Genomic DNA, 22,775 nt, shown 5'->3' on the forward strand with positions numbered 1-22,775 from the left:
ATAGATAAGAGATTGTCATCACAGTTCATATGATTTTATTTATATACTGGCGTATAACAGTTGAGGTACATACGAGACAAGACAACCGTCATTCAATAAACACAAAACATTGCCAGCAACCTTATATAAATATATATTAAGATTAAAATCTTTAGTTTTCGGCTTTGTTCTTTAATTTATAAAGTTCTGCTAGTTTCCGGTCCCTCCATTCACGGCGCTGCTCGATTTTATCTAGTGGAATTTGTTGTTCGAGTTCTTCCTGAATCTTTTCAAGTGGCGATCCTTCAAACATGATTGGAGGCCCAGATTGCTTTTGAAGTTCATACAATGGATCTGCATACATTGAACAAAAATCCTTCATTCCTGAAACAAAATAGGAAGTGTACAGCAAAAACGAAAAATAGGGATATGAGCTAACAGAATGTTATTGGAGCACATTTAAACTATAACGAGGTCATGTTGTGCCTATGTAAGTCTATTTAACATTGATGACCCCCTAACTCTCACAAGCTTTGAGTGGTCAAAGTAACAGTTACCATTACCTTTGTCATACTGACCTCAAAATCATTAAAGATCATCTACTATTCATAACCAACATTCACACTGTAGGGAGAAGCATTATCTGGTAAAGGATCGGACAAACATTAAGGGTCAATGCCAATTGAACTCAAAATACGAAAGAGACATTTATCTGTAATGACCGATCTCTACACCAAATATCTAAAATGATATTATTGCCACCTGAGGCAGGGCGAGTTTTGACCTGGTACCATTATTTGAACAGTCATGGTAGATGTCCGTTTGAACAAATATGACGGATTATTCTTGTCGAAGTTTGTTCGGTGTAGTAGGTAAGCATATAATATAGACAAAGCCAAGCCTCTGTTATCAAATACTCTATAGAAGTTTACTTGTAGATATCATATGTGAGTTGATACTTGAATACAACACATATAATAGATATATAAACCATCCTTCGGGTCTTGTTTAGTTTGTGTGCTAGAAACCCATCCAAAAATAGTAAATAAATATTGTTCATACAAATTGCTGTGGACGCTCTACGGACAAGTTATGATCGCAAGAGCCCACCATGAGCATGTTGTGCTCAGGTAACCTAAAAACAATAAAACAATTAAAGTTTAATTATACATAATGAAATTATAATAGCCTTCAACTTACGTTACACTAATTTTCAAATTTTAATGGAGGTAATTTTACTAGATCTTGCATTGCCTTTCCGGAGCCATCAATGGTAGCTATTCTAAAATGTTACCCGCAAGCGCGAAACATTTACACGCAATTTTGTTTTAAAGAATCGTTTGTATATGGTATGAAAAAAACGTATTGCTGTGACATTAGTGGGCAAACAATCTTGCAATCCATGTAGTCTTGGTCTGACGGCATGCATTTTCTTCTGATTAATATTCTTTTACTTTTGCTTAATTGATTAATAATACTAGTATTATTTTTCTGTTAATGTGCTTAGAAAGCTGTTAATGACTTTTAGAATAATGTTGAAAATAAACCGTTTGCATTAAGGTAGCATGTTTCTAGGGCACCCATGAATGCATATCTCAACCCAAGTCCATGTGGAATAAGCTTGTCCAAGTCAGCTACACTGATAACATCATCCTAAAAAATTAAATTCAAGAAAACAACAAAGTAACCTTAAAATGGAAACAGTTAATGTCGTCTTTTTAATCAAACAACTGAGGAGGAAAAGTTGCATGTACGTATAGAATTGATCTTCAATTTTGTTTCGCCAATGTTAATAAAGTGGTCTGCATTGATTACGAAATATAAATATGCATCAAAAATTGATAATTGATACAATTTGAATAAATACATAAGTTAATCGAACCCGTATAAGTTTGAAACATTCCGCAGTAATCGTATGCTGAATGCGGCACATAATGAATCCCGCAGTCTCCTTCTTTGCAACGATCGGCACTTGACCAGCGTCTTCAAGTATAGTTCTAGCTTGAGTTACAACTGTTGGATCGGTCCAAGGAGCTGCAATGATTTCAACTAGTGGTACCAGATGTGGCGGGTTAATCTGAGTATTAGCATTGCGTTGTTATATTGATGAAAATAAACTATAATTCTGATGAAACACTATTATTTAAAATGTTCGTGAACTTATTGACCATTCTGTCAAACTTGAACAGGGGAGCTTTTTTGTCATGGATTTAATTAGTAAGATATATTCTATTTTTCATTTATGTTGATAGATATAACATTCTTATGGTTGATCATTCTTTTCAATCTTGTAGATGCAAATTATTGAATTCTTAGCAATTTTATAAAGGTGCGTATCAAATTGTTAACAATAAAATCTTACAGGATGTGAGACAATAATTCTGTCCTTGAGTTTCATTCCCTCCGAAAGTCGAGATGGAAAAATATTCCCGGTTGAGCTTGCTAATATAACATCCTTAGACGCATACTTTTCAGCGTCTTCAAACACACTTCTCTTTAACTTGATGTTTTCAAACACACATTCCTGTCAATGTTGAAAAAAAAAACTAAAGATTGTTTTCATTTTGTTTTTACTTGTACATTTACTAACCCCATCATAGGTTCAAAGGTGAGCATCACTGTGTACCTTACAATTACAGTGTTAGTATGAATGGTATGCAAAAATATAAATTGTTTTAGCTTATGAAACATGTAAAGCAAGATATAATAAAGTTCTTAAACACGTGCTGAAAAGCATCCTATTAGTCATTATATTCTTTTATACTATCATGCCATATCCATTCAGAAAGATGGAATATTTAAAGATGGTTCTAAATATCTAAAAAAATTCTTGATTGTACAAGTAGAGTCAATTCAGAGAAGTTCTTGTTATTTGCATTAAAATATGAAAAAGGTCCATACTCAACATTTAATTTTGTGGAAAAATTTTCCTTCCATTGTATAAACCATAAACAATGTCGCATCGCTTGGGATAATTATTAAGAATAACATTTTTAATTTCAATTATTTTTTTGCCTAAGAGTTATATTACTTTATGGTATTTGGAAACTGAAAATTATTGTTAAAACTAATCCAAAGATTTTCGATGATCACTATTTTTCTACCTAGCACATTAGTAAAGTCTTTGCATTACATTTCATTGTGTGTAGTTGTGGGTATGTAGGGGAGGGGAAGGGACGAGCTTGAATTGCATATTGACAATATATATTGGTTGTTCTACTTTTTTCTCGAAAGAAATCAAACATAGACTAAAGAGAAATTAACCTGAACGTAAGATGCACCAGCCACACACTGTTCCATAGAAGGCGTCGCTTTAATAAACGTGAGAGCTTCCGCAGCTGACATACTTCCACGTAAACATCCTTTCTCTTCGAGTTCTTCCATCTTCCTTTTTATGGACGCCAACCCATCTTCTAATTTTTCGGTCATATTATCGAAAATCCGTACATGGAATTTTGCCGTCGAGAAAACGATAGCCCAACTTTGGCCCACCAAACCACTTTAATATTTAATGAAAAGCATAAAAGGGTGTCAAGACAAAAATCTCAATATTCACGTAAATGTAATGCACATTATTGTTGATGACTGATGGTGTAATGTTAAAATGGTGAAACAATGTGTTGTAATAAAAATATTGCATCTTAAACTTTCGCAAAATAAATTAGTTTTGTGCCTAGATTATAATTTATCAAATATCATATCAGTTAGCATATCTCCCAAGCTCCCAATATATTAATTATTATCATACCAGCCGATTATTGCTAATGATTTATCCTGTGCCATGCTCCTTTGAACAATCTCTGTCGAGTGTAGACATTTATAATGCACTGTAACATACGGTGGCACAGAGGTGACATGTGGGTGTCTTTATTTATCTCGTTCCCACGAGTTAATAAGTCGTTCCCACGAGATAATATCTCGTTCCCACGAGATAATTATCTCGTTCCCACGAGATAATAAGTCGTTCCCACGACATAATATCTCGTTCCCACGAGATAATTATCTCGTTCCCACGACATAATATCTCGTTCCCACGAGATAATAAGTCGTTCCCACGACATAATATCTCGTTCCCACGAGATAATATCTCGTTCCCACGAGATAATTATCTCGTTCCCACGACATAATATCTCGTTCCCACGAGATAATAAGTCGTTCCCACGACATAATATCTCGTTCCCACGAGATAATATCTCGTTCCCACGAGTTAATTATCTTGTTCCCACGAGATAATATCTCGTTCCCACGAGATAATTTCAGCCAATCAAAACTCAGTATAGTGGAAAAATTAAAAGTTATTTCCCTTTTTTTAACAAATGCTAAAATGGACTTTAACAATCAGGCTAATATTAGAAACCTTATATCAAGATACTTTCATGAAAGATTGAATTACCGGCAAATAGTGACTGTGTTGCGAGAACAACATGGGATATTATTGTCAATAAGACATTTATATAGACTTTTAAGGTCTGAAGGACTTCAACGAAGGTCGTACTCTGATCCATCTTCAGTTATAGACTTCGTCCAGAATGAACTCCAACATTCAGGCCAGCAACACGGATACAGGATTATGCGTATGTCTGGCAAATGGTTTATATGTTCGATCAGGCGACATAGCAACCATTCTCCGTATAATGGATCCCGAGGGTAAGAAAATAGCACACCCGTCTTTATAAATGTATAGCCACAAATAACAAAATGTCATGTAAAAACTTGAGACACAGACATGACAACAAACGTCATATTTATAAGACTTTCTTTTCTGTATCCATTATCATATATTCCTTTATGTTATTTGATGAACAAAAAGCCTCTTCTGTATGAACTTCATAAACGCACTACCCAATTAAAGGAGAAATCACACAGCATCCAGCAGTATCAAAGCCACATGATCCCTATGCGACCAAACATTCACTTTGTTAAAGGTAAACCCATAGCAACGATGTTGGCCTATAAACATGAGAATACATACAGTAGAGAAATACTTTAAATGCGACGTGACGTGAGAATACAAACAAGAGAGAAATACTTTAAATGCCACGACACGTGAGATTACATACAGGAGAGAAATTCTTTAACTGCGACGAGAAATGAGAATACATACAGGAGAGAAATACTTGAAATACGACAAGACATGAGAATACATACAGGATAGAAAATCTTTAACTGCAACGAGACATGGGAATACATACAGGAGAGAAATTCTTTAACTTCGACGAGACATAAGAATACATACAGGAGAGAACTTCTTTAACTGCGACGAGACATGAGAATACATTCAGGAGAGATATTCTTTAACTGCGACGAGACGTGAGAATACATATAGGAGTGAAATACTATAACTGCGAAGAGACATGAGAATACATACAGGAGAGAAATAATTTAAATGCGACGAGACGTGAGAATACATACAGGAGAGAAATTATTTAACTCCGACGAGACATGAGAATACATACACGAGAGAAATTTTTAACTGTGACGAGACATGTGAATACATACACGAGAGAAAAATACATACTGGAGAGAAATTCTTTAACTGCGATGAGACATGAGAATACATACAGGAGAGAAAATCTTTAACTGCGACGAAACATAAGAATATAAACAGGACAGACATTCTTTAACTGCGACGTGACATGAGAATACATACAGGAGTGATTTTTTAAATGCGGCGAGACGTGAGAATGCATATAGGAGAGAAATTCTTTAACTGAGACGAGACATGAGAATACATACAGGAGAGAAATTCTTTAACTGAGACGAGACATGAAAATACATACAGGAGAAAGATACTTTAAATGTGACTAGAGATGGAGAATACATACAGGAGAGAAAAACTTTAAATGCGACGAGACATGAGAATACAGATAGGAGCGAAATTCTTTAACTGCGAAGAAATTGTTAAGAATACAAGATGCTCTTCTATATTTAGCTCTAGCGGTCCCCTTAAAGGGGTCAGGTGCTCGCATTTGAACCAACTTACGAACAGACCTTGCGTACATGCTACAGATCAACTTTGACGAGGAATATCCTGGATCCACCAAGCGGTTCATCAGAAGAGAATGTTTGAAGGTTTTTTTCTATATTAAGCCATAGCGGTATCTAAAAGGGGCCAGTGCTCTCATTTCCATAACCTTAAGAATAAGGACTAGGATCAAAGGGAAACACTGTCAGTGTTTGCTTCCGAGCTGATTGAAAACGATCCAAGTGCGTTTTCTGACAGTTGTGTTGTGACACAGACATCTGGGCCCGTATTCATCAACGTTTAAAGTCTAAAACTTAGACTTTGACTTAAGAACAGCAAATAATCAAATTGCCATAACTTTGTTTGTAATTTATTTTGCATAAAGAAATTTTGCCCTTTTGTTTGCAGGCATAGAATGCACATTCATGTAAAGTTTCATTGTAATCTAATATGTTTTAACAAGGACAGAGTAAAATGAAATATTGGCATTTTGAAGTCAAAGTCTAAAACTTAGACTTTAAACTTTGATGAATACGGGCCCTGGTCGGACCATGGGTCACATTTCTTTAAATTACACCACAATATTGGGTCGTAGGGTCGTTATTCTTTGGGGTCACAATTCTTTGCAAGGGGTCACTTTGCTTCACGTGAGTGAGTTGTAGCCTTTCAATATTATGATTTTATGACCGGAGATCATTATTTTGTCATTATTCTGTTGGGATCACTCTACTTCGTTACCCTCCCAGAGATAAACAAGGGGGACTGATTCACTGATTCTGCTTTTTATCTTCTTGGTTAGTGCTCAGTGACTAAGATCTAGATGAATGTACACCCACATGTCACCTCTGTGCCACCGTATGAATGGGATATCTATTGGTGCCATTGCGCGACTGGACCGGCCATACAGCTTGGCACTGGTGTGCAATATATTTTATCAATGACCATTGACTAACAATAGGCCCTTTGAATACAGATTATTAATGGAATTGCACTAATTAAGGTGATTCTGCTTTGTCAGCCATGTTTGTTTTCACTATGTGGGTCCAAAGTGAAAGTAGGCCAAAATTCATATAACAACAAAGCTCACATTGTTATATGATGAGCCATTTGCAAGTACACATCCAGTTCTATGTTTTAAAGACTATTTTAAACAAAAATAAAAATGATAACAATAAGAAAAATTACCTTGAATGTGCTACATTTCTGAAGACCAAAAACATTCTGTTGCTAAGTTTTATGCACATTTCATGAATGGCAAAATCTTTTTTAAAGTCTGTTTTAGTGCCTACAAAAGCTACTTTTTGCAGAAAATACAAAAAAACTTTGAAAAATATAAACCTTAGGAAAGTAGTTTATCTGACCTTGAAAAAACATGGCCACCATGACATGTGTAAAAAAGTAGTACCATGAAAAAAACATAATTTATCTATCTCTTGTGTACATGACAAACAGACACACTTCACTGTTACACATAAAAAAGGTTAGATTTTAAAGTTTGATTGTGTTTTCATTTTAATTGTAGTTCATAAGGCTATAAATGATGATTGTTTTCTTGCACTACTTTTTTACAAAAAATAATGGAGGCCATGTGCTTAGAAGGACATGAGATATGGATTTATTTGGAGTTAAGTTTTGAAAGATTTTTGTATTTGCTGCAAAAAATAGCTTTTGTAGGCACTAAAACAGACTTAAAAAAGGATTTTGCCATTCATGAAATGTGCATAAAACTTTGCAACAGAATGTTTTTGGTCTTCAGAAATGTAGCACATTCAAGGTAAATATTCTTATTGTTATCATTTTTATTTTTGTTTATAATTGTCCTTAAAATATAAACCTGGAAGTGTACTTTCAAATGGTTCATCATTTTAAAATAAGAGCTTTGTTGTTATATGAATTTTGGCCTACTTTCACTTTGGACAGACTTTGTGAAAACAAACATGGCTGACAAAGCGGAATCACCTTAATTTCTATATTTTTCGTCCTGAAAAAAAACCCAGAAGGCCCTAACCCCGAGTTACGAGGACTATACAAACGTGCATGCTAAATGTATCTGTATCTAACTAAACAAATGCAATTAGATCTATTCTAGTATAAATTAACAATACCTGATTTGAAAGAAACTCCCGATATTGATAATCAGCAAATGGTTAAAAGAAGGAAAAGGGAAGTAACTTTTTGTTGCGTTTTTACAAAGACGAATGAAGCGCAAAAAGGGGAATAACCTTTTCCTGTCACATTGAAAGCTTTTCATTGGCTAATTTATCTTGTTCCCACCAGATAATTATCTCGTGGGAACGAGATATTATCTCGTGGGAACGAGATAATAAGTCGTGGGAACGAGATATTATCTCGTGGGAACGAGATAATTAACTCGTGGTAACGAGATAATAAGTCGTGGGAACGAGATAATTATATCGTGGGAACGAGATATTATGTCGTGGGAACGAGATAAAAAAAGACACCCACATGTCACCTCTGTGCCACCGTAGTTTAAGTCAAATTTTGCCTTCGTTTAAACACATTTTTTTTGCATATTCTCGCATAAAGGTGAACGTCGCGTGGCCAAGACTTACACTATATCCCCGTTCACCTTCATTCTTTTATTTTTACTTAATTTAATAGAATGATGTCCCGATTAAAACATTTTACATAAAATCAATGATAGCAAAGAGCTCAGTATTTCACCTGGTAAATTGTGCAACTGCATACACTTGTAACATTTTTAACAGTTTTTGCTATTTACTTTTCATTTTGCATAAACGTAACAAATATCGGACATTCAAAGAGAGCAGTTAGAATTCCGACATAAATGTACATGTACATTGCAACTATGTTTGTTTGTAATTTTAGTTTATTCCATTTGATCTTTTTTTTTATTTGGTGGTTCCATTTTTCTTAATGAATAATGTGTAATCACCCTTAGAATGTATTGCATATTTACTGTACATGTCCATGGTTTTGCAGTGCAAATGTTTAAAAGACACAGGTACATAATGTCACAGAAATCCATATATTTTAGATTCTTTAGAAATGTCAAACATGAGTTAAATTATGTTTTAATAATGGATTTATAGTATGTCAGGTGTTTCACATCTAAAGAAAGTATTGCTAAATGTGCAGTTATGTGTCATTAAGGTAGCAAAACGTAAACAAAGTAGTATTTTGACTACGATACTAATACTAATTTACTATAATTATAACAATTGCCAACAATGCAAAAGAAGCAAATAATTATAGTTGATCTTAAATGCAAATGAGTATAGTTTGCATATAATAAGTGATTGCCATTACAGTTCATATGATTTTATTTATATACTGGCGTATAACAGCTGGGGTACATAAAAGACATCCGTCATCCAATAAATACAAAACAATGCAAGTGACCGTATATATTTTATTTTAAGGTCACAATTTCTAGTTTCCGGTTTCGTTTTTCAGTTTATAAAGTTCGGCTAATTTCTGGTCCTTCCATTCGTGGCGCTGCTCGACCTTATTCCGTGGAAATTGTTGCTCAAGATGTTGATGGATCTTTTCAAGTGGCGGTCCTTCCAAACGGATCGGTGGCCCAGCTTCCTTTTGCAATTCGTACACTTGCTCTCCATACGTTGAACAAAAATCCTTTATACCTGTAACAAATTGATTTGAAAGTCAAACAATGTATTTATACTTTAAGGAAAATAATTTTAAAGCTACACATATCGAGAGTTCTCCAGAAAAATGTTCACCATTTGAAATGTCTTCAATGGTGCATTGCATCGTTTTTGGAGATATTATAAAAGGGGAACATGTCTTGTAACCTATCAGCGTGTATCATTTTTACGAGCCCATCGGGCCATAGTTTTTCCATACGTTTTTTTTCAGATACACTACCATGATTACATCCATAGTTTTGAAAAAAAATCTCAATGATTCAGTATTTAATTGTGATAGATTGATTTTGATATATTCTTAATATAAAATCAATAATGAAGATCTCGGCATTGATCTTTTCCTGTTTTTAATACCCTCCTATCTACCTATCGAAAAGGATAATTTTGATGTTTTCGTGACACAGCAGCTTTGCAGATGGTTGTCTTCAAAGGATATTTTAGCACAACTGAACACGAAACCAACATACGTTTACTTTTTGAAAAAAACGCCTTGAAAAAATCCACAGTTAGAACGCACAATCAAACAGTTGAAAAAGAGAGGTGCAGAAGAAAGTATCAATCACTTTAAACTAAAAGAAACATAAATACATACAAACTTTCTTAAAACATTGGAATTTTGTTCTGAAAATATGAGACAACTTTTTGAAAGCAAAAATCGTTGACTCGTACGTTATATTGAAAGTCAGTCGAATTTCTAAAGAACGTCCTAAGTATGTACTCCTCGCAGTCTGTCGTAATTAAATTTTCTAGAGCGAGTTGATCAAACAAAGCTCATAAAATATTGACAATAAAATATTAGATATCTACAAGCCACTGACAGAAATTGAAATAATACAAGACAGAAATCGGAAAGTGCCAAAATGACCAACGGAACATTGTCCAAATTGAAATGAGAAAATTCTAACAGAAAGAGAACAAGACAGTACAGAACTGTCAATACAGAAACCAGTGGTTAAAAATTATCCACGCCTTCACGTAGAACACCGGGAAATTAAAATGAAATTATAGCTAGCATATGCACAATGCATTTTTAAACGTAACAAATGACACTGTAACTAAAGCCGTAGATGGATGGAAAATACACTAAGTGTTGAAAATATTGATGTATATTTTCAAGTCTCATACTGGAATTATATCTTGAGAGTATCTTGAGAGAAAAACAGCTTGGGAATTCTGATACACCTTTGACTCAGGAACTTTGATACATTGTGCCTTTGTCTCTCCAACGAAAATGCAGATGTTGAAAGAAGCCTTTCTATTTACATGCCAGAATAGTCAATTCTGTATGGCGTAGCAGCATTAAATGAATGACGACATCTGTCTTCATGGAAATGTTCAACCGAGAAATTATAGAGATCATACAAGAAATATTAGGTCTGGAAAGACTGAAATATGAAAGGTCAGTGGTCATGACTTGGTAAATAAAGAATGTAAAAGTGATAATGACATTACAGTTCAGAGGAAAAAACAGAGAAAGAGTGAAAATAAGTGAACAAGTAGGATGAGGTGGAAACTAATAAAAATGTTTCGGATTTTACAGTTATATAAAGTCATAAATATACAATGTATGTTTTGTTACATAGTTCTAGACTAAATGTACATAAGACAACTTATGGGCAGCAGGCTTTATAAGTTTACTGTTTTCTATATTAAGCGATTCATACCTTATGAATCCTTTATAGCCAACCGTTGCTATTATTTGTCAGTATTGCATTTATATTTTGGAAAATTAGCTGTCTTGTAAAATTTTACCGCCTCCGTGGTCGAGGGGTTAGAGTCGATGACTTCTAATCCAGTTACCTCTCTGGCATGGGTTCGATCCTCGGGAGATGCTAAGGTAGTTTAGCGCGGAGGAAGGTAGTCTAGTACTGGTGTAACTCTCCAGAAACGATGGTTAGGAATCTACCCGCCTATATGACTGAAATACTGTTGCGTAAAATGAAACAAAAACAAACAAAAGTCTTGTAAAATTGACTTTGATTTACAAGTCTCTCCTTTGTTTGCTATGTGAAAACCATGTGAAACTAGGATGCTAGCAAATCTTTGCTAAAAACCGTAGCTCTTTTTTTGTTTTCTAGTGTGTTATTATGTTATTTAAAATATGAAAAACAATGTCAACAAAAAAGGCGGCGTTCAATAAACGCAACCCCCACATGACCTAGCGACAGGAACCAGTGGCGGCGAACCCCAAACAAAAACAGGACAGGGCACAAGGCAGGACACGGACAGACTTATCACTAAAATGGTAAGTAAAATCATGTTGAGACCTATCCATGTAATTCAAATATTATGCTTGCCAAAACATTGTTTTAAAACACAACATTTTACTCGTTTGTATAGTTTGATTTCTGACAAATTTATTGTTGATAAGTTTATTTCATTATTGGAGTTGAACCTTATAAAATTCCACATCAAGGTTCATGTTGTCAAGATGCCCTGGCGTTGGATCCCTATTAAGACCATGGTAACTGGTTTATTTAAAGAAGAAAATGTCATGGGTAAACGTTTGTATTTAATCTGCATGATCTTTAATCTCTGAAAATGCTAACTTGACTTTTTACTTATTGGACACATGACTACCCCCTTCCCATGAAGCTGTTGTATGTCCTATACATTGATTTTCTTTATTTGTTGATGAAATAATGTTCTACCATTTCTATAGTTTATTTAATTATAGTTTATTTAAAGGTTTGTTGCAACATCTTAAATAATTTTAAAACCAAACCGTTTGTGTTAATATGGGATGCTTCCAAAGCACCCATAAATGCATATCTCATTCCAAGTCCATACGGCATGAGCTTTTCCAGGTCATTGACACTGATAACATCATCCTAGAAAAGAAATCAACAAGTTATTAACATGTCAGTGAGTATATTCCTGTGGTAAGTATTATTCCATAATACAAAAATTATAGTATAGCAAACAGAGTTTCCTCCTAAAACCAAAATCATTTGTACCATCAAAGAATTAGGGTAGTAATAAAAAGGAACAAACATTAAATTCCAGTTAGGTTTTCATTCCTATTGCAACCGAAGACTAGATGCTTTTTGTAATGTGTCACCGTTGCATCATACAGTTGTTGCTTCTCCATCACTATTTCATTGGGCTTTTCAGAATTTTCTTTCAAACTAAATAAAGCATTTATGTCTGAGGCATCTTGTCATGACGAGACATATTCATGCCTATCAGCGACCGTAAAAAAGTCGCCAATCATGCGAAACGTCACGCACGCCGTCGCGGATTACAAACGGACAAGGAAAGACTCAACGTATTCTTTGTTGAGAGAATTGGTCGCGAACGCGGATCACGGTCGCCGATCATGGATCATTTACCAATGGAATAGCGCCCTAAGGTATACAGAATGATGTGAAAAAAATTAAAATGAGATAATGTACTTGAAATTTCGATGAAACACGGAAATGACCTTCAAAAAGGTAGTCAGTTCGTTATTCTCAGTAAAAATAAAAATATTTCTGGAATAAAAAGGTTGGTTATTTTAAAACATTGTGGTTCGTTTATTTACCGTGTTACTCGTTTTAGCCATAGCTTTTCACAGATAAGGAAGGTTGCACACTTGGTTCAATCGAGCGAAACGGTTGCATACTTGACAAAAGGCTATCAATTTTTGAAAATTTATAACGTCCCCAGGTGAGTGGGTTTGTATGTTATTTTGAAATTAATGAATATGTTCATTCATGAAGACAAATGACGCACTCGCTTAAAAGTTTCATCTTTTGGCGGTGTTATTGAAGATATAAACTGGTCATGTATAACAATGATTTTTCTGGTCGATATGTTTACTTATTTCTTCACATCTGTAAGTTTGTTTTGAAGTTCATCAAAGACAAATATGTTACTTTCAGTATTGTATTAATGTTTTAATTTGCATTCAATATAAAAAATGCGAAGCAAAGAGAGACTATTATGTAGAGGTTTGACCTGATTTTGATTTTGAAAAAAAAGTAAAAAGAAAAAAAACAGCACAAGTTATCGAACCCGTATCAGTTTGAAACACTCCGCGGTAACCGTGTGTTGAATACGACATATAATGAATCCCGCAGTCTCCTTCTTTGCAACGATGGGCACTTGACCAGCGTCTTCAAGGATAGTTCTAGCTTGAGTAACAACTGTTGGGTCGGTCCAAGGAGCCGCAATGATTTCAACCAGTGGAACCAGATGTGGAGGATTAAGCTGTGTAGTAGAATCGTTTTTAAATATAAATACAAATTATCAGTGACATTATATCTTTAAAATGTCACGTGTTTGCAGTGTGTCAATACCACATAACTTTCATGTCATTTTTAGTAGCACGGCAAGCAGAAATAGTTAATAAACCGCTCGATTTAAGTCTTTAATTTCAAGAAGTTCTTTATTTCTTTATCAATTAAGACCAATTAAAATGGAAGTTTAGTTGTATACCATAGTTGTATGGTAATAATTTATTTGATGGATGAACAGTTTTGTCCCGGAAACGGGACAACTATTTGTGTGTACAGTTAAAAAACAGTACGAGAAAATAATAGTTTTTCCGTTTTCGGGCCAATACTATTCATCTATCAAAAAACTATTGCCATGCACTAGTAAAATACAACTTTTCTCTTAACCTCCACTTAATTTGGTCATAATCAATAAAGAAATAAAGAATTTACGAGCGAGTCCAAGCGATTTTCTGCATGCCGTACTACCAAAAAATCGACGTCAAAGGTACGTGGCATGGGCTCACATAATAATCTCCGACTCCTAATTTTAATCACGTTAGAACTCTCAAGGAGAAAACAATTTTTATCAGTCTGGTAGACAGATTATCGCTGAAACTACGGGGTATAACAAACTGTAAAAAGGTCTTACAGGGTGTGCAACAATGATTCTGTCCTTGAGTTTCATTCCCTCCGAAAGTCGAGATGGAAACATATCACCTGAGGAGCTTGCTAATATAACATCCTTAGACGCATACTTTTCAGCCTCAGCAAACACACTTCTCTTCAAGTCGAAATTTTCAAACACACATTCCTGTTGGTTTTATAAAAAAAAGCATATATAATTAGATTTGTTTACGTTCACTTAAGTTTATTGCTGATAATAATGCATTATACGATACATTGTATATTTCTGGACCCTTTATGATCTCAACCATATATCAGTTTGACAATGCTTTTTTTCATTTAATCAAATTTCTTTTTCTTTGTTCTTTTATACAGGACATTATAGACCTATAATATTCAGAAAAATACCTGGACGTAAGATGCACCTGTCACGCACTGGTCCATAGAAGAAGTTCTTTTTATAAATTTGAAAGCTTCCGCGGCAGAAATATTGCCACGTAAAAGCCCTTTCTCTTCAAGTTTTCCCATCTTACTTTTTATGGACGCTAAACCATCGTCTAATCTTTCAGGCATATTGTCAAAAATCCGTACATGGAACCTTGCTGTCGAAAAAACGATAGCCCAACTTTGGCCTATTCTACCACTAAACGAGTAAAAGACAAAAAAAATTGTAATGTGACGTTTATTTATCTTAATCGCTTTTGTCCCAACAAGAATGTTTAACAATTAATTTTGTTTTTTTCTTCTTTGACTATCATTGCAGTTTTTGTAAATTTTTATTTAAGAAATAATATCGGCCTGAGGGGAGTATATCGGCTCTTTAACACAGGTTTGGAGTTTTGATGCGTAGAAATTGACCACGAAGGCCGTAGGCCTGAGTGGTTAATTTTGTCGCATCAAAACGACAAAACCGGTGTAAAACAAAAAAAAATGGTCATTTTATTATAATCAGGCACATTATGCCTCAGAATTCCAAATATTTTCATTTCTTTACAAATGTCAAGCATGTGTTTAATAATGTTTAAAGAATGAAATAAAGTGCATGTTAGATGAAATTCAACTGAAAAAAATAGCGCTGTACATGCAGCTGTGGCCGCCAAGGCAAGAAAAATGACTTCCAAAAGACAACAAAAGATGCAAAGAAAGTTCGTGCAGTAAAAACAGTAAACAATTAAAGAAAACAGAAGAAGTTTTTGAGAAATAAAAGCGATACTATTTCTGAAGCATAATGGGCCTTTAAACAAGAGTCGTCTCAGTCGCAAGTGCTAAAATTGATATAAAATCAGGCATATTGTATCAAATATAACAAACAAAACATTTTAAAGTACAAATCATTTCCATACTGTATAATTAGATCTAATTTTAAAAAAAAACCTATAATTACAAAACAAAGAAAACAATATGTATTATAATGATACATTAGTAATTCATTATGATCATACCAGCCAATTAACGCAACCGATTTATACTGAGTCATGTTTCTTCATACACGTAGATCTTTGCACAATTTTTATATACTATTTAAGACGACAGACAGTGCATGTCTCTTCTGATTTGAGATAACCTGCAACACGAATGCAATTTATCTAAGAATGAGGTCCTGAAAGAGGTAACATAAAGATGATCTTTCAAAAAGACAGAGGTCTTACTGAGGGGAAAATCAGTAGAATATCCTTGTTAGTATATGAAGTACATAAAATAATGGCAAAGGAACATTACTTAGTATACGAGTAAAATATGCGCTAGATAGGTACCATGCCATACTGATACTTTTCCCAAGAATGAAGTGGAAATATCACGGATAAAAGTTTTTTGATTCACTACGCATTGTAGTACGATTTGTAATGTCTGGTTTCGTTTTGGATTGGCGAAAACACGTATACCGGAAATGAGTCAGCTGGTATACTATTAGAAATGCGATACATCCCATTAGCGCTATTTTGAGAAAGAGTGACAACGTGATGTAAATTCAAGACGCCGTTGACGTTGCCAAAGTGTTCTCTTGCATAGCAGACTGGCGTTTCCGTGAGTTTTACTTATACCGGAATAATAAATGATTTAACTCAATACATGATTGGAGCAATACCTCTAGACGCTTGCAGAAATCATGACAAATATCGTTGTTTTCGCTGAATTTTACTTTTTTTCATTCATTATCATAGATAAATCGGTGTGCAATGATGAATAAGACCCATTTGGGTAAAAAGGCAATATTTTAGCATTTTATTATTCAAGCGCCTTGCTCGGTATATACCGGAATACGGTATTTAGTGTGGTGCTCCAGTCTCACTCATTAATGATATCAAACTCCTCACACTGATTTCCTCCCTTGGCAAAATTGTAATCACTGCCTTCACAGACGTCACATGATGATGAAAGTCACATGACGTAACGTCGAAATTCAAATGTAAATACTAGTGGTTAGAAGTTTGGTTAGATAAAATTTCGTCAAATCTTAAATTCGTGGATTGACCTACCCACGAAAACCACGAAAATTCGTGCCCCACGAATAATAATGATTCTACAGTATCGACCGTTACATAGAAAATCTAACGTCATTTTTCTCTTTCTGTTTTATTTTTTAACTTTTTGTACCTGCGTCCGTTGTATTTTATCAAAAAATTATCAAAAGTATACAAAATAATGAAAAATAGATAAAAAAGCTAAACAATATAAATATCCAATGTTTGTGATGGCAGAGATCTCTGTACTGATAAGGGGAGATCACTGCGTAGGAGATTGTAATAATATATGTGATATGTTGCGGTTCGGACCGGAATATCCATCCCGAGGGGGACTCGCCCATATGTCAGATTTTTTTCGCATATTTTGCCATATTATTTCATATTAAAAATGGTTAATATGATATATGTTCATGGAAATATAAGTCATTCCATCCAAAACTATTTTCTTACATTAGCGTATGAACTTACAGACGAAATGACGTCATCCGTAGCACATATTTCCCTTCTAAAACGACGTCATTTTAACACGGTTGATTCATATGAATTCATGAGGTGCGTTAAAATGACGTATTCACATTTTACCGGTTTGCAAAACCTTATCAGTCAGTCAAGCCCGTCTTAAAGATATGGTCATTTATTTTGGTGGCAACACCCAATTTTTTCTTTATGTTGCATATAATAAACCTTTTTACAAAGTGGTCTGTTGCTATCAAAATCGGTCGGAAGTAGTATTTCCTAGCGCATGTGCAATCTGCGTAGGGCAAAAAGAGTATCGCCCTACATAGAAATATAATAAAATTTCATAGACAATTCCGAAATAGTTTAAGGTGAAAAGTATAAAACTGTATGAAATGGCTTCTAACAAAAACATGTAAGATGCCTTTATAGTGGCCAAGTTCCCATAACAATGCATGGAAAAAACGACTGTTTGAGAATTCCCTCTCACGATTACGGACCTGACATTTACATATATTTTTTTTTTTTTTTTTTTTTTTATTATTATTTTTTAATGTGGAACTTTATCTAGAGGTCATCTTAACTGTTGTTGAAATAGTTCATATAAAAACTAAAGAAATTTGAATAATATATTTAATCGTGGTTAATTATCATTCTGGAAAATGTTAGAACACGTAACAATGCATTTTAAGTTTTCAGTTTACCTGATTTTATCCTTTTATCTGATCGATGCCAAACAAAAACAATTTTAATTCACATAAACATATTCACATAATTTTACAAAATATTGAGAAATTAAGATGGGTAGTGGGTAAGAAAATAACCCGGTTCTCGATCGTAACACCTGTAAATGCACGTCACACTATTCGGCACTTCACAAAATCATTGGTTTATGTAAAAGCTAATTAAATTACAAATTTATATTTCTACGTGTTTAACTATGTCCCGGTACTTAAACTAGCTGTTTTTTGATAATACGAATATTAATATTTTCTCAAATTTAAAATTGAACTGCTTGTCTTCAAAATCGGTATCATTTTAGTCTAAATTGCCAAATAATGTTAAACCTACATGGACACGTATTGAATAATGGCTTATTTAATACTAGTATTAAGCCAACAGAAATATATAATTAACATAAAATATGAAGATTAAGAGTATTTGTGCAACCATTTTGTAAAGAATTTTGCATTAATATTGCATTTTACAAGCGTAATTTTTACAAAACTATTTACGAGGCTCTGAACAGTTTAACAGTTTGTTTTTAATAATATCAATGTTATTATACTTGATATATCTAGAGTGGATATTTGTCTTGCTTATAATTTGTCATTTATTTAAATCATTAAACAATGTAACATAAAATTTCTTTGTCAAACAGTTATTTTTTTTCAACATTTACGAGCCTTTCATTTATGGGCCTTTGCCTATTTCACCTTCTCTTGTGATTTATTCTGCTTGTTTGGTTGAATTATTTTAACTTGTCAATGGAAATTGGTATTGTTGGAATTGCATTATTCCATGAAAACAAAGATTTTTAAATATATATATAAAATATGTGCATCACTTGCAGACAGCTTCTAAAAATCATAATTATTATATTTTAATTGATATTTAGAAGTTTTGGCTTTTATAGAGTTCAACGGATATTTACTTTCGTGAAAGGATATATTTAAACTTATATTGCAATCAGGTGTGTCCCGTTTCTGGTGGAACTGTCCTGTAAATGGTAAAAATAATTGTGGAATATTCTTTTTTTTCCAAGCTTTTTGGTGAAAACGCAATTATTTTGGTGTATATTGTAATAATTGTAAGATGGTAGGTTCTTTGGAGCAGATTTGGTGATAACTAGCTAGTATATGTTCTTAAAGCAAATAAATTTAAATCTTTTTCATAGATTTTTTAGTGAAATGTGATATGATTATTCATGCATCTGCTAATAAAATATTTTACTTTATCTTAGATTAAGATGTCACACACACGGTTATGGGGCAAATTTATATAATATATATTATAGAGACTGACAAGGCAAGTTAAATGAAATGACAGTTTATAGATCACAGTCACTGCATCACCTAGCTGAAGGAAGCAATAAACAATGTCTTATATTAAATATTTAGTGAACACCATAACACATTTCATTTAACAAATTTTATTCACAATTCATTAATGAATATGTCAAAAATGCAATAACACTTAGAACTTTATATAGCAAACAGACAAATAAAAATCTATAAACTTAACAACTTCATTTTAGTGTTTAACATTTATACAGAAATCATCTATTTAACTTGGAAAAATATATTATTTGATTGTCTAAAATAAGGTATCCTAATTTTAACCATTAATGTTAAGCAATGGTTTTGTTTGCATAATTTTATATACTAAACATACTGAAGTAAATTGATGTTTCTTTTAAATATTCATTTCTGCAAGAAACTTCAGAAATTGGTATTTTTGCTGTTACCTCAGTGCAAAACCACAATGTTATCAGTAAAAATACAACGGTGTAGTTTGTTTTTGAACTGCAATTTTTAGTTTTTCCATTGCTGAAAAGTAGAGTACATGTAACTTCTGTTCTGTAACCAATAATTTCAATGTACCATCATATATCAGTGAAACATTATCAAGTTTATCTTGCTATTCACATGGCAAATTTTTGAAGAATGAGTGATAAGCCTGTGAAATAACATTCTGATCACACAACTTTTTCAAGTCCTCGTACTTAGTCTATGAAACCTTTGGACTGTTTCCATGTCTCAAGAGTGGTTTAATATCATGCAAATTCTTATCCTTATTCCACAGACTTGGTTGCAGATTTAAGTGAACATTAATTATACTGAATGAGAGCAGTATCAGGATACTCAATGTGGAATGAAATTGTCTAAATTTCCATCCACCGCATTTAAGATCCTTGACTTCCTTACTTTTGACTTAGATGCTTAAAATCATAACAATTCGTACTTGCCTTCTCGGTAACATGGTAAGGATTTGTACGTCTTGCCATTTGAATGCAAGCACACCACTGTGATGTGATATACAATGTTATATGTTTACAAGCCCGTTCAATTGCTAAATGAACATAATCGTTTTCATTCTGTGTGTGGCCACGCTCTAGGTACTTATTAGATACACTGTCAAATTTTAGTGTCTTCATATTGTACCAAAGCATGGTCTAAATAGAGCTAGATGGTTCAGACTGATGTGTCACGTCAGTCTGATCTGCACCGGTCACAGAGCTATGTGAAGCAGGTGTCACATTAGACTGTTCATTAATTTTTAGTCTTTGTTGTGTAGTGTCATCTCTAACAGATTTCAGAATTACATTTTCTGGTGTATTTTCAATGTCTTCAAATTTGTTAAAAATCTCTATTTCAATGGAATCAAGTACTGTCATTCAAATTCTCAAAAGTCTCTGATAAGTCTAACATGCTGTAATTTGCTTCAATAGATGAAACACTGCTGACACTTGATATACTAGATTCATCCAGCATACCCTCTTGAATCAGGAAAAAACATCAAAATCTGAATTGATCAGTCCTGTCTGTGTTGTCTAGAATGGCAAAAACACTTACAGCTTCAAAAGGAATATTTTTGTCAACTGAAGATGACAGATCTATGTCGTATAAACAGACATAATGCAGGGATACTGTTATATATAGTGAGCACAGCTGTTCCATCTGGTCCTGGCATTCCAGTTTCATTTCTTGAATGTGGATCAAAAAGAAAGTATTTTCTTTGTCAAATATGACAGCTGTACTGTAACTTGGTGTAATGTTACCCCTAATAGTAAAAATGCATGTGTTACTCTCAGATAGAATTTTCGTCAGGGCTTCTTATAAAGTAGAATATGGGCTATCGTTTTTCTTCAGACTCATTGTTAAACAAGTCTGGACTTGACAAAATTGCAAAGAGTAATAAAAATCACCACAGTGATGTTTCAGATCTTCTATCATGAGATATCTATTGGCTTGTTTTTCATGCAGAGTATATAAGTGGTCATCCTGCTCCAAAATATAATCAAGCATATCTGGACACCATTCACTAACAGGTGTTTTATATGATTGAAGAATGGCTGCAAATGAATTTGTCGTGCACTGCCTGCCGTTAGCACTAAACTTTAAATGTCATTGACGTGTTGTGGCCCTTATCATCTTGAAAAAATAGAGACTTATTAAAGTGAATGCTTTCTAAATTTGTGCTTAAAAATATCTTAATTTGAAAAAAAGTTGGTAGAACAGACTATGGAACTAAATATGGAACCATGATCCAAGAAAACTTATATGCTGAATAAATTTAAAAAAGACATTTAAATAACATTATTTTCCATTCATAATGGGGAATAGAAAAAAATATTTTTTTGCCTGTCAGACTGCATAAAATGTTATTTTAGTCTATTTTAGATAATAATATTTTCATTAATTGCATTGAAACATTGTTTGTAGCTTTTTATAAAAGTAATAAATGTCTAAAGTGAAGAAATATCTTAATCTAAACCAAAGGGGATTGTAACGGTGCCTGGACTCTATATTGGGGTTATTTGTGATCAAACTATGTCCAGACCAAAAATTACAGGTGACAATCATTATATATAGACTATATATATAAGGATTGTCACCTGTCTTTTTTTGGGTCTGGACCTAGTTTTGGTCACAAATAAACCCAATATAGAGTCCAGGCACCATTACAATCCCCTTTGGTCTAAACAATATAAATTATTTATGTTTAATTCAGTGTTTCCAAAATAACGTAGTTACTAAATAGATCTGTCTTCTTATAAATAATACAACTTCAAATGCTCTCGAATCCATAACAATACAGATACTACTTAAGATAATTTAAGATAATGTTTACCTTTTAATCGCAATTCCAGTATTATTTAAAGAATCACTGTTTTAACGGTTACTGTTGATCCTTTCATAACATAATGTAAACTGATGTTATGTAAGCATGAATTGTATAAATTTTACATGAATTTGACTCTGATGATGTCATAACTTGTCTCTGATGATAAATAATTGTGATGTCACAAACATTATTGCACTACATAACCCAAATGCAGATGAGAATATTTTGGTGCAATAAGTAAATATGCGCACTTGTCTCATTCTTGCACTAAGTTTAATTTTATGTGAATACAGAAATATTGGTGGAAATATGTGAATAAATGCATTTATTGCATTAAAATAAAATTTAAGTGTAAATGTTCAATTTTGCTTTTATTTATAAAAAAAAACATATTTTCTAAATACAGTAGATCTATGACTTCAATTTTTTTCAGGACATTTATAACACTGTTTTTGTTTATATTATGGAAAAAAGTAATTTTGTGAAAATTTGCACTTTTTACACTTAGGTGATGTTATCTTCTTTACTTTTACATGTTCTGGTTGTTAACGTGCTTATAGCTGGCTGGGACAAAAACAAATAGGTAATG

At 33.4% G+C, this 22,775-nt stretch overlaps 2 protein-coding genes across 3 annotated transcripts; both read right to left on the minus strand.

The window, feature by feature from the left end:
* Positions 1 to 18: 18 nt before the first annotated feature.
* Positions 19 to 3,808, minus strand: LOC132714005 (lambda-crystallin homolog). Of its 2 annotated transcripts, none has more exons than XM_060696741.1 (6): positions 3,728 to 3,808; positions 3,244 to 3,478; positions 2,342 to 2,503; positions 1,862 to 2,056; positions 1,527 to 1,632; positions 19 to 363 (listed from the first exon to the last, which is right to left on the minus strand). In XM_060696741.1, exons 1-6 carry the CDS (start codon positions 3,760 to 3,762, stop codon positions 152 to 154), a joined length of 945 nt encoding a protein of 314 aa, XP_060552724.1. In that variant the 5' UTR covers positions 3,763 to 3,808; the 3' UTR covers positions 19 to 151. The 2 variants fall into 2 exon arrangements, with proteins under 2 accessions (XP_060552724.1, XP_060552725.1); XM_060696742.1 differs by lacking the exon at positions 19 to 363 and adding an exon at positions 403 to 1,114.
* Positions 3,809 to 9,244: 5,436 nt separating this feature from the next.
* On the minus strand, positions 9,245 to 15,974 carry LOC132714009 (lambda-crystallin homolog). Its single transcript, XM_060696745.1, has 6 exons — positions 15,860 to 15,974; positions 14,826 to 15,060; positions 14,443 to 14,604; positions 13,591 to 13,785; positions 12,320 to 12,425; positions 9,245 to 9,570 (listed from the first exon to the last, which is right to left on the minus strand). The coding sequence occupies exons 1-6, from the start codon at positions 15,892 to 15,894 to the stop codon at positions 9,359 to 9,361; spliced, it is 945 nt and encodes a 314-aa protein (XP_060552728.1). The 5' UTR covers positions 15,895 to 15,974; the 3' UTR covers positions 9,245 to 9,358.
* Positions 15,975 to 22,775: the final 6,801 nt, after the last annotated feature.

Source organism: Ruditapes philippinarum, unplaced genomic scaffold, assembly GCF_026571515.1.
Source record: "Ruditapes philippinarum isolate M1 unplaced genomic scaffold, ASM2657151v2 ctg3458_1_1_1_1, whole genome shotgun sequence".
Classification (NCBI taxonomy): Eukaryota; Metazoa; Mollusca; class Bivalvia; order Venerida; family Veneridae; genus Ruditapes; species Ruditapes philippinarum.

Excerpts from the sequence above, each read along its gene's own strand:
- LOC132714005 (XM_060696741.1), bottom strand. The coding sequence starts at position 3,762 with ATGGCACAGGATAAATCATTAGCAATAATCGGCTG. Across the intron at positions 3,479-3,727 it reads TCATTAGCAATAATCGGCTG|TGGTTTGGTGGGCCAAAGTT; the intron begins GTATGATAATAA and ends TAAATATTAAAG. Across the intron at positions 2,504-3,243 it reads CTGGTGCATCTTACGTTCAG|GAATGTGTGTTTGAAAACAT; the intron begins GTTAATTTCTCT and ends CAACATTGACAG.
- LOC132714009 (XM_060696745.1), bottom strand. The coding sequence starts at position 15,894 with ATGACTCAGTATAAATCGGTTGCGTTAATTGGCTG. Across the intron at positions 13,786-14,442 it reads GAATCATTGTTGCACACCCT|CTTAATCCTCCACATCTGGT; the intron begins GTAAGACCTTTT and ends TCTACTACACAG. Across the intron at positions 12,426-13,590 it reads AGTGTTTCAAACTGATACGG|GATGATGTTATCAGTGTCAA; the intron begins GTTCGATAACTT and ends TTTCTTTTCTAG.